Source organism: Miscanthus floridulus, chromosome 8, assembly GCF_019320115.1.
Source record: "Miscanthus floridulus cultivar M001 chromosome 8, ASM1932011v1, whole genome shotgun sequence".
NCBI lineage: Eukaryota > Viridiplantae > Streptophyta > Magnoliopsida > Poales > Poaceae > Miscanthus > Miscanthus floridulus.
The window spans coordinates 208,972,690-208,984,197 of NC_089587.1; the positions used below are offsets into that span (position 1 = coordinate 208,972,690).

Consider the following 11,508-nt stretch of genomic DNA (forward strand, 5'->3'; position numbering starts at 1 on the left):
ATGAATACTGGTGAATCATATATATAACACATAAATGTGTTATCGAGTTCAAGCATCCCATGCCACATAAATTTCTGACAGGAAACCTAGTTTTCACCTTCAAGCGTCGTTTTTTTGAAATTGATATAGAAAGTCGATTACATAGTTAACCTACGATATAGAAAGTCGATTACATAGTTAACCTACATCGACTAGCATACAGTGCCCCAACCACACCGATTACACTCAGAAAGTTTTTCTCAACAATCACTTGAATTCAAGCTGGCAGAAATGGCCTCAGTTAAATGATGGCAACATCAACTTCCAAAGGAGCAAAGCCTTTCTGGCAACATCAACTTCATATGCCTCCCAAGTAAATGACTAAGGAACAGAATCAGTGGTTGCCCTCTGATGGCAGAGCATAGGAGAATGCAGGCTGTGGAGCAGTTGGTGGAGCTGGAGGAGCACCAGAAGTCGGACCTGCAGGTGCTGGTGGATTCGCTTGGTAAATGGGTGGAGGTGCTGCACTGTTAGGAATGGGGGCACCTGGGACTCCAGATGTTGGAGGCGGTAGTGTTGGAGGCCTTGGGAGTGGGGCCATCTGCATCGGCATAGAACCAGGTGGAGCGCCCGGTTGTGGCATGGAGCCAGGTGGGGCGCCTGGTTGTGGCATGGAGCCAGGTGGGGCGCCTGGTTGCAGCATGGTTGGTGGAGCACCAGGATAACCTGACATATTTGAAAAAAAAAACAGTAACACAAAGTAGTCATTGTTTGGTTTGAATAAGTGACATGTATCAGGATATCAATGGTTTTTATGAAAAATGTAAAGGACACTCTTCCAAAGGCCATAGGCCAACTTATCAGCTGTGCGAAGTCAGCACAACATTAAGCAACTACCTCCATCCACAAGTATAAGCATTTCTAGGAATTTTAGAACATTAAGGAGGAAGCAAAATGACTGGTGACCTTTAATCAATCGCTAAGATTACTGAGATGCAGTGCCTTTACAGAGATGCCAGAAACAGAAGGCTCCAGTTAAAATTTTAAATACCAACATCACGTTGATGCAAACAAATATTTTTTTAGTTATGAGGGAGAGATAAGGTTGATTACACAGGAAATGCTTACATCTGTAGACAAATTTTGAATGCTAGAAGTAGTAAATAAGGATGAGGGAGAGGGAGGGTTGATTTACAACTAGTAAACAAGGATGCTTACAACACTTGTCAATATGATCTATAACTTACAAATTTATCTTCATAATTACAGACACAGTCTATTTATCAACTAATAGAAAAATAGTACCATGGTTTGAGATAAACGTGAAAACAAAAAATATCAGAGTACTCTAATTTAAGCATTTTAGGTCTCCAATTCTCCACTCATCACAAACCACATGATTAATTGCTTTAGTAAAGGTAAAAAACTGGGGGAGTTTTTGAGAATATTTACATCTTGTCCTAAAAAATCTGTTCCGTTCCCCAGAAAAAAAAATATATCAGTACAGAACAGTTTGCACATATTTGTTTCCTTGCAGAAAATGAAGACCAGTTTCTTCTAGATTGGAACTAAAGTCACTAGTAACTACAAACCAGGATGTACCCAAAACAAATAAATCCATGAAATTTCATGGTACAAAATAAACCAGACCTAATTAACCGACATATGGTAGGTAACGAGCGTACCAATGCCCTATTAAGCAACATGAAAATAATTAATGTACTGTGCAGATACATGCAGAAGAACCTGAATTGGGCTATAACAAACAAACAAACAAGTAGCAGTCTTTGCAGAACATTCAACTTTTGATGTTTGTTCTGCTAAGGTTGGAGGCAGGGGTAAATGTAGTTATTTCATCTTCAATGAAGAAAGCAATATAGAATTAATGGGAAGAGGCATAAATTATGGGTTATAGACTTGTACACATAGTAGCCATCATAATAGATGCTAGCAATCATGATGAACGATACAAACAGCAGCCCTGTTTACCTGGAACACCTGGAGCTGGTAAAATCGGGGGCCTAACTCCTGGCATCAATGGTGCTTGAGGGAATCCATGAGGCATTCCAGGGGTTGGCAGAATTGGAAGACGAGGGCGAGCTACAGCTCCTGGGAATGCGAGCATATGTTGGTTGAAAGGGGCACCTGCCTGGAAAGCTGCAGCTTGTCCAAGATGCTCCTTGATTCTTTGATCAATTAAACTTTGAGTTTGCTGCTCCTCAAATTGCTGATAGTAGGTTCGAACATTAGCCTAGAATATTTCAAATAAGGTTCAGCAACATTTTATTATAGATGAATAGGCACAAAAAACAAATTGGGGCTATGGAGACTATACAAAGAATAAAATAAATACCTTGTGTTTGTATCCAGCATTGTGTTGCTTCCGGACAGATGGCTGCAACATTTTTTTACAAAGTAGTTAACCCATGTTTCAAAAATAAGACAAGAAAATAAAAACAGAGTACATGGTAGCAAAGAGCAAACACCATTCTTGGATTTATACAGTTTGCAGAAGCAACTATGTTGAAATCACTTGTGTATGTAATACGTGAAAGTCCAAAAGGGAGAACACCTATTTCAATTCAGGAAGCCAAGAGAACTGTAGTTTGTGAATATCTCATACATTATGCAAGCCTGAATATGCAGCTACCTAGTGCACGGCTACATAAAGGATGGAGCACTGCAGTCTATATCGAGCATCAATAATTTCAAGGACCACACAATGTCAAAAAATATTCTTAGGGAGTTGGAAACAAAATTGAATTGAGCCACTTAGATGAACAAACATGAACAAGTGGCATAAAAAACTCTTATTTCGCTTATGTTCACTAAAGCTTATACTTGGCAGCAACACAAATTATGCATAGACTAGATTACTGCATGCAATCCTAAGGAAACCTACAAAGAAATGATGAGCCTGTTACATGTCTCTAGCCTTAGAAAATTGAAGCAGAACAAGACACTAACCGAGTCATGGGTCAGGTAGGTGTCGCAGTAGTCACAGTAATACCTGCACGATAAGAACAAGACAGAAGTCAGAACACGAGCTAAGACATAAATCGAAAGGAACACAACAACGCAGCACAGACAGAGGCAGGTAGTATCATCTAACAAAGACCCCAATCCCACCGCATCGTGGAATCGACAAGCGAGATCTTGGCGCAAATCATGGGACGCCAGTGCTAGGGTTTCAAATCCAACGCCTATCACCCCCCACCCCAGTACACCACAACCGCACCCCTGCTGATGGACATATGGGCGCAAGTTTAGTAGCCAATACGAAGAAGCACTCACCGAGGCATCGCAGCGGCGGAGGACGGCAGCGGCGGCGGAGGACGGCAGCGGACTCGGTCGAGAACGGAGTCGGAGGCTCGGAGCAGGAGCACCGGACTCTGCTTTACGAGCCCTTCGAGAGTTCCAGGACCCTTAAAGGGCTGGGCCGGTCAATGGCATGTAGGCCCATCCAAGTCGGGCTCGATGATGGCCCATAAGCTGAGTTCCGGAAAGGCAGGCCCGCAAGCCCTTGTGGCCGCGCACTGGCTATCTGGAGATCTGGACCATTCCCTTGCTCTGCAGCACGATTCTTGGAGTATTTTTCTCTCTCCCAAACAAATCCGCCGCCGCCGCCCATGGTGGCCTCGTGACCGCGCCGGCGTCGCCCCGGCCTCTGACGCCCCCAGTCACCGGCCCCGGCTCCGGTGACCTCGTACGCCGGCAGGCCTTTGCCGCCCCCGCCGCCCATGGCCTCGTGACCCCCGACACCTGCAGCTCCGGCACTGGCCGGCGGCTCCGGACTCCGCCGCCCTCGGCTGCGGCCACCACGTCGGCTCCTGTATCCCCCGCAGACTCCTGTTCTCGCGCGAATCTTGATGCCCTTTCCATTGCCAGGATAGGCCTGGTGTCCACACATACATGTGGAAAATCCACTCTCGCTTAGTCCTGACGCTTCCAAGTTCCAACCACGAGGCCCACCGGCCACCGCCCAGTGTACTGTGTCTGCGTAGCGAGTGGCTGCTTACGACTTCGCCCTCCTCAAGGCGCAGCGCAGCCGACGCTGGCTGCTAGAGATGGCTCGTCGCGGTGTACAGCTCCTGGTGGCACGGGGGATCTCCTCGTCGCGAGAAATTTACATATCTAACCCGTTATTCACGCGTCTCTCATAATATAATCCTCAATTCGCATGTCTTTGGAAAAATAATCCATGTCCTACAAATTGTTTTGAAATTTAATCTTTTCAAGAATTTCTCTATTTCTGTAATTCCAAAAATCCTCTTTCACTGTTTGGGATGGGAGAAAAGACATCATTACCCTTCCTTTGTTTCTGTTTTGTTCCCGTTCGCTGGGGCCTGGACTCGACTCGCAGGAGCACGAGTCGCGAGTGCCGCGACGGACTCCCACGCGCCGCGGCGTCTGCGAGCTGCCCGGTCTCCGCCGCCCGCCGCCCGCCGCCCACGGCCAGCGCCCGCGCCCTCCTCCCGCTGCTCCTCCTCCTCGCGCCTCCCTGCAGTTCCTCCTCCCGCTGGCAGCTGCGCCTCCCTCCTCTCCGGCAGGAAGCTAGAGATAGAGGGGGTTTGCGGCGTCCACCACCGGGCCGACCCCTGCGCCGTCCATTGGACTACGGCTGAAGGGGTTGCGACCTCCACCTGCTCCATGGCTCCAGGGTAAGAGCCCCAATCTCCTCCCTCTGTACTGTATGTTTAGGGTTCCTGTTGATTTAGGGGGCACAATCTAAATTGTGTCTCTTTTATTTTTTGTTGGTATCCGGTAGAATCAATCCGTCCATTGTTGATGTCGTGGATAAACCCGCAGAAATATTTTCCAACTTAGCTGTTACAGAGGCAGAGGCTGCTGCAAGTAATGTAGGCCATGACAATGCCACAGAACAAGGAGATTGCGGCAATCCTGCAGTTGTTTCTCATCAAATTGACTGGGAGAGTCTACTGATAACTCCTCTTACAGAAGACCAGATTGGTACTTGCACTTCCTGTGATGGATGAGGATGCAATGTATGAGTTTATTGGCCTTAGAGCAGAGGATGAGAGAGCTGAACAAGCTAGGATGCCGGCCCAAAAGGTGACTGAAATTAATCTTGATGATGTGGAGCTACAAGATGCAGACTTGTTGGTTCATGATCATGTACCTAGTGAGGATTCTGTTTTCTGTGACAAAGAAGACCCTCCAATGGAAGTTGGAACAATATATTCTAGTATGGATGAGTTTAGGGCTGCAGTGCGACATCATGTTGTAAAGGGGCAATTTCAGCTTGCAACCAAGAAATCTCGCAAAGATTATTTCAGCGGCAAATGCGCTCATGAGGGTTGTTCATGGACTATTTCAGCAAGGTTGATGCGTGATGATCAACAAGTCAGGGTACTAACACTTTTCATATGCAGCACGCTAACACTTTTTATATATATGCACGGTTGTTCTGTCACTTTTCATATGCAGCACGCTAACACTTTTCATATATATGCATGGATGTTCTGTCACTTTTCATATGCATCACACTAACTGACATGTTTGTTTCAATTTGACAGGTTGTAGTAAATAAAGGAAAGCATTTTTGTCCATCTACTAAAGAATTGATAACTAAGATGGCAAGCTACAAATGGGTAAGAGATAAGGCAATCCCTTTTCTAAAGAAGGATCCAAACATGCTTGCAACAAAACTAAAAAAAGAGTTAGAGGAAAAGTATTAAGTCACAATTGGGTACCCAACTGTGCATCTTGGGAGGGAGAAGGCAAGACAGGAACTTTTTGGCACATAGGAAGATAGTTTTGGTTATTTGTTCAACTTCAAGGCAGAGATTGAGCTCAGAATGCCAGGAAGTGTTGTAGAGATAGAGGTTATGAATACGGAGGAAGGTGTATTTTTCCATAGGTTCTTTTGTTGTATGAAGCCAAGCATTGATGGTTTCCTTAATGGTTGTAGGCCATTTTTTAGTATTGATTCTACAGCTCTCAATGGTAGATGGAACGGGCACCTACCTTCAGCTACAGCACTAGATGGGCACAACTGGATTTTTCCAGTTGCATTTGGATTTTTTGATGGTGATACTACTGATAATTGGACTTGGTTTATACAGCAGCTGCAAAAGGCAATTGGTGATCCACCTCACCTAGCTATAAGTTCAGATGCTTGCAAGGGCCTAGAGAATGCAGTGAAGAAGGTATTCCCTTGGGCAGAGCATAGAAAATGTTTTGTCCATCTGATGAAGAATTTTAGCAAGAGGTTTCAAGGGCCTGCATTTGGGAGAATGTAACCTGCAGGGAGTGGCAAGTGTCAGGTAAACCATGTGCACATGCTTTGGCACTCATCATCACTTGTAGAAATGCTAAGATGGAAGACTACTTGGATCCTTATTATTCAGTGTACCGTTTTAGACTAGCCTATGGTGGTGTGATCAAACCACTGCCCGATAAATCTCAGTGGATGCGTGTGGAACTTGGATTCAAAGTGATGCCACCACTAGATAAGAGAGATGTTGGAAGACAATGGAAAAATAGAAAACCTAGCAGCCTAGAGAACAAGGGAAGCAAGCCTAGGGGCAAAGGCACGTGGAAGGTTAAGTGTCAAAATTGCTTGGGTCTTGGCCATAGGACTAACTCTCCAAAGTGCCCTCTTAATGGAACAAAGAAGAGGTAAATGTGTATGCCTTTTTGAAATAATGCATACTTGCTGAATATTTTGTATTCATCTCAATTTTTCTTATACAGGAAAAGTCGAGCCAAGAAAGGGAAGGCAGGGAGACCTGCTGGTTGTAGCAAAGGTGATGCAACTCCTAGTCCATCCAAAAGGCAGAAGGTTGTAGTGGCAGAAGGCACAAGTGAAATAAACACTAGTCCTGGACCTGTTACAATGAGGCAAAGGTGATTCCTGAAAACTAAAATCAACACTAGTCTCTTTTAACCTATTGCAATTAACCTTTCTCATTTTTTAGCCAATTGCAACTAACGATGGGGGAACTTGGAGGGACAAATCAAATCACTACAAGCCCCAGAGCAGTTACAATAAGGTAAAAATCATTCATTGTGTATGACATGTGTGCATCTTATCTCATGTACTGAACCATTCCATTGACCTATGATATGTAGTGAAACTGAAGAAGGGCCAAGTAATACAATGACCACTCCAAGGAAGAGGCTAGGCCTCAAGAAAAAACTCACTCCAAGCAAGGGGAAGAACATGGATGCTTGAATAATCTTCCTTTAATGTCATGAGACTTTTGTTTGTTAAGATTCCCGGCCATCTTTTGTGCATGTGAACTTGTGGTCCTAAATTGGCTAGATGACTCTCTTTTGTATGGCTATTTTTATGTGAACTTGTAGTCGTATCAGATTGGCTAGATGGTTGAGTTGTTGACGTAAACCTATTTATTAAATTGTATGCGAACGTGTACTAATATTAAATCTATGCTGGAATTGTGCAGTTCATTTTATTATTTATGGTGAAATTGTATGGCTGTTTTTATCGTGTAAAACATGTTATTTACATTTATTTTGAACATATATATTTGATCTGTGGGAGCATGGGATGGAGCTGGGAAGAAAAATGAATAGGCTAGGAAGGAGATTACACCACCTGGGATGCATCTGAGTGGCTAGGCATGTGTCCCTGGAATGAGAGAGGGGCAGTAACGTCTTTTCCCATGCCCTAAACAGTGAAGAGAGCCCCTGGAATTACAGAAAGGGAGAAAATCTCGAAAAGACTAAATTTCAAAACAATTCGCAGGACATGGGTCATATTTTTAAAGACATGCGAATTGAAGGTTATATTACGAGAGGCGCTCGAATAACGGGTTAGATATCTAAATTTCTCCCTCATCGCCGAGCCTTTCTCGAAGGATCAAGCAAACAGGTGAGGCGCGTCTTTCTTGTTTCACTTATTTCGGTTTCCTAGCTCGCTTTCGAGAAATTTCGGGCAGTGTCAATACCCTGGCTATCAGTGTAGTGTATGGGTGTGCTTAGCACGTTTTTGGATTTCGCATGAAGTTTTAATGAGAACTATATTGATCTAAGTAAGGTCGGATTTATAGAGATCAGACAAAATCGGAAGCAGTGTGGTGGTAGTGGGGCTATGAAGTTGCGATGGATGTAGATTTGCGTTGTAAAACATGCTTTCAACTACCTGGTGTATCCAAAAGTAAAAAAACGATGGATTCTTTTGATATGTCACCAGAATGCTGAACAGACATTAGTGAGGTGTCGTGATGTACTGTATATGCAGCAAAAATTGTATTGCAGTTTGTTTTATTTGGGTTCTGTTAGAGTTTGTGGGGATTCACAACCTCAGCTTTGTATAATTGCAAAAGGGAAGATATTACATAAGTCAGATTTGATGAATTGCTGACACATAATATGTCTGTTGATATTTAGTAATGTAATGTGAAATTTGCTATGTTTAGTATGAGTAAATTAATTCCTATGTTCAATCAGTACCAGAAACCAAGTAGAATGAATTTCCTACAAACATAGTTCACAAGTTGTCCTTCCAGATTAGAAGCTGAAGCGAGTCTTGATTTGACGTGCGTTTTGTTAGTTTTTAGTTCTAAGCAATAACAAAAAAACTTTTCTAATGATGACTGAAATGCCATGTTTTTTCTTACTATCTTTTCCCCTTTCCTTGACCACTCTTGATTTTTTGGCTTTCAGAAAGTGAGATTGTTCGGATGTTTCATCCTCCAGTTCGTCAGAGTGAGGAAGCAATAGCAATCATTGTGCCAAGATACACGCATTCTGTGCGTGTCTTGGATGAGAGGTTCATTAGGATCCTGAAGATATTCAAGTGGGGCCCTGATGCTGAGAAGGCACTGGAGGTTCTCATGCTTAGAGTTGATCACTGGTTGGTACGGGAGGTTATGAAAACTGACATTGGGGTCAACGTGAAGATGCAGTTCTTCAGATGGGCTGCAAAGCGGAGGAATTATGAGCATGACACATCCACTTACATGGCATTGATACGTTGTTTGGAAGTAGTAGAGCAGTATGGTGAGATGTGGAAGATGATCCAAGAAATGCTACGGAACCCCATTTGCGTTGTCACCCCAACAGAGCTTTCAGAGGTAGTTCAGATGCTGGGGAATGCTAAGATGGTCAACAAGGCAATTGCAATCTTCTACCAGATCAAAACGCGGAAGTGTCAGCCAACTGCGCAGGCATATAACAGCATGATAATAATGTTGATGCATGAGGGCCAATATCAGAAAGTCCATGAACTATACAATGAGATGAGCACTGAGGGTCATTGCTTCCCAGACACTATGACGTACAGCGCACTGATTTCTGCTTTTTGCAAACTAGGTCGCCGTGATTCAGCAATTCAGTTGTTGAATGAGATGAAGGAGAACGGAATGCAGCCAACTACTAAGATATATACAATGTTAATAGCTTTGTTCGTCAAATTGGATGATGTTCTTGGAGCATTGAGTTTGTTTGAAGAGATGAGGCATCAGTATTGCCGACCGGATGTATTTACTTACACTGAGTTGATCACGGGCCTTGGTAAAGCTTGCAGAATAGATGAAGCATATCACTTCTTCTATGAAATGCAGCGAGAAGGCTGCAGGCCAGACACGGTTGTTATGAATAATATGATAAATTTCTTATTCAAGGCTGGTCATTTGGATGATGCTATAAAGTTGTTTCAGGAGATGGGAACATTGCGGTGCATTCCTAGTGTGGTGACATACAATACTATCATAAAAGCACTTTTTGAATCAAAATCTCGTGCTTCTGAGGTTCCATCTTGGTTTGAGAGAATGAAGGAAAGTGGGATCTCCCCCAGTTCATTCACCTATTCTATCCTGATTGATGGATTCTGCAAAACCAACAGGATGGAGAAGGCCATGATGCTACTGGAGGAGATGGATGAAAAGGGTTTCCCTCCATGTCCAGCGGCATATTGCAGCCTGATTGATGCTCTTGGAAAAGCTAAGCGCTATGATCTTGCTTGTGAGCTTTTTCAGGAACTAAAGGAAAATTGTGGCTCGTCCAGTGCTCGGGTATATGCAGTTATCATTAAACACTTAGGAAAGGCTGGACGGTTTGATGGTGCTATAAATATGTTTGACGAAATGAATAAACTTGGTTGTGCTCCTGATGTTTATGCGTACAATGCTCTCATGTCCGGATTAGCAAGAACGGGCATGCTTGATGAAGCTCTTAGTACAATGAGAAGAATGCAAGAGCATGGGTGTATTCCTGATATCAACTCATACAATATTATTCTTAACGGGCTGGCAAAAACAGGAGGACCTCATCGTGCAATGGAGATGCTTTCTAACATGAAACAATCTACAGTAAGACCTGATGTTGTCTCTTATAATACTGTCCTTGGTGCCTTGAGTCATGCTGGCATGTTTGAGGAGGCAGCAAAGCTGATGAAAGAGATGAATACATTGGGGTTTGAGTATGATCTTATTACATATTCGTCTATACTTGAGGCTATTGGAAAGGTTGATCATGAATATACTGGCCAAGGTTGCTGATGCGCAATAGATGGGAGTTGTTTGTTTTCCACATAACACACCTAATGCGGGCTTGCTTTCTTGAAAAAAAAAATCTTTAGGAGAGCTTTATCTGTTTGCATGTGTGAAAAGATGTGCCTCGTGCTTACTCAGGTGAATTGTTGTAGAAGAAAATACTGAAGACTGAAACTGATCAAACTGTAAAGGTGTATATTTCACTAATTGATCATGTGTCCTGTATTGTCCAGGCCTATTATTTTTTAGTGTCTTTTGCTAATACACAATTACAAGTCTGACTACAGTTAGTTTTTGTGAAGGTGCGAATCATCTAACAATTTCCTGAAAGGTTTGAGATCATTGAATCATCTAACAGTTTTTGTTGAGATGTTTCTTCAGCAACCCACATTCACAGGTATACATTCCTGAAGTCCAAGCAGGTGTTACTGTGCACAACTCTGATTTTTTTTTCAATCATTCTATTACAGTGAAAGAAAAATATGGAACACTTATTTGTCACACGTTTCTCTTGTGTGGCCATGTCCTGGATTTGGACAAGGATAATCCTGGTGTCCTTTTGATGTTAACACTGCTGAAACTGACTTGTTATTTTCAGTTACTACTCTAATGGTAATTGGGCGGATGCACTTATTTGTCACACGTTTCTCTTGTGCGGATGCACCCAAGAAAAAAAAATGAAATACCAGTCAGTAGGATCAAATTTTCACCTTGGTTGCAGCTCAAGTCTAGTATCTATATGACAGGCGCACCCCCCTCCAGTTTGCTCCAGCTTCACCACTGTGCCCAACATACAGCTGCAAGGCTAACCACATGAAAATGTTTACTGCTCGGCAGACAGGCCTACCGCCTACAAGAAAATCCCAAGACATGGGCAACTTAGGCTCCAAACAAAATGTGCCAAGACACAACCAAAGAAGAGATGATTTATGGTTTCTTTTTCAATGCAGAAGGCACAAGTTTGTTTCCTTGCCAATGACGCCGTAACAGGTTATCTTTTGTTAAGATGGCATCCTGCATAGCTAACCACATAAAAAATTTGATCTTC

The 11,508-nt window shown here is 43.2% G+C and overlaps 3 protein-coding genes across 5 annotated transcripts; 2 read left to right on the top strand and 1 right to left on the bottom strand.

The window, feature by feature from the left end:
* LOC136478066 (U1 small nuclear ribonucleoprotein C-2) lies at window positions 1-3,399 on the bottom strand. 3 transcript variants are annotated; one of them, XM_066476391.1, is made up of 5 exons: window positions 3,109-3,207; window positions 2,947-2,989; window positions 2,333-2,374; window positions 1,969-2,206; window positions 1-705 (listed from the first exon to the last, which is right to left on the bottom strand). In XM_066476391.1, the coding sequence occupies exons 1-5, from the start codon at window positions 3,147-3,149 to the stop codon at window positions 374-376; spliced, it is 696 nt and encodes a 231-aa protein (XP_066332488.1). In that variant the 5' UTR covers window positions 3,150-3,207; the 3' UTR covers window positions 1-373. The 3 variants fall into 3 exon arrangements, with proteins under 3 accessions (XP_066332488.1, XP_066332487.1, XP_066332489.1); XM_066476390.1 differs by having other exon boundaries at window positions 3-705; window positions 1,969-2,230; window positions 3,109-3,202; XM_066476392.1 differs by lacking the exon at window positions 3,109-3,207 and adding an exon at window positions 3,274-3,399 and having other exon boundaries at window positions 4-705; window positions 1,969-2,230.
* A 623-nt stretch (window positions 3,400-4,022) lies between these two features.
* LOC136478065 (pentatricopeptide repeat-containing protein At3g16010-like) lies at window positions 4,023-10,466 on the top strand. Its single transcript, XM_066476389.1, has 3 exons — window positions 4,023-4,089; window positions 7,799-7,837; window positions 8,632-10,466. Exons 1-3 carry the CDS (start codon window positions 4,047-4,049, stop codon window positions 10,464-10,466), a joined length of 1,917 nt encoding a protein of 638 aa, XP_066332486.1. The 5' UTR covers window positions 4,023-4,046.
* On the top strand, window positions 6,123-7,177 carry LOC136475463 (uncharacterized). The gene is made up of 4 exons (XM_066472933.1): window positions 6,123-6,621; window positions 6,697-6,849; window positions 6,921-6,995; window positions 7,075-7,177. The coding sequence occupies exons 1-4, from the start codon at window positions 6,320-6,322 to the stop codon at window positions 7,175-7,177; spliced, it is 633 nt and encodes a 210-aa protein (XP_066329030.1). The 5' UTR covers window positions 6,123-6,319.
* Window positions 10,467-11,508: the final 1,042 nt, after the last annotated feature.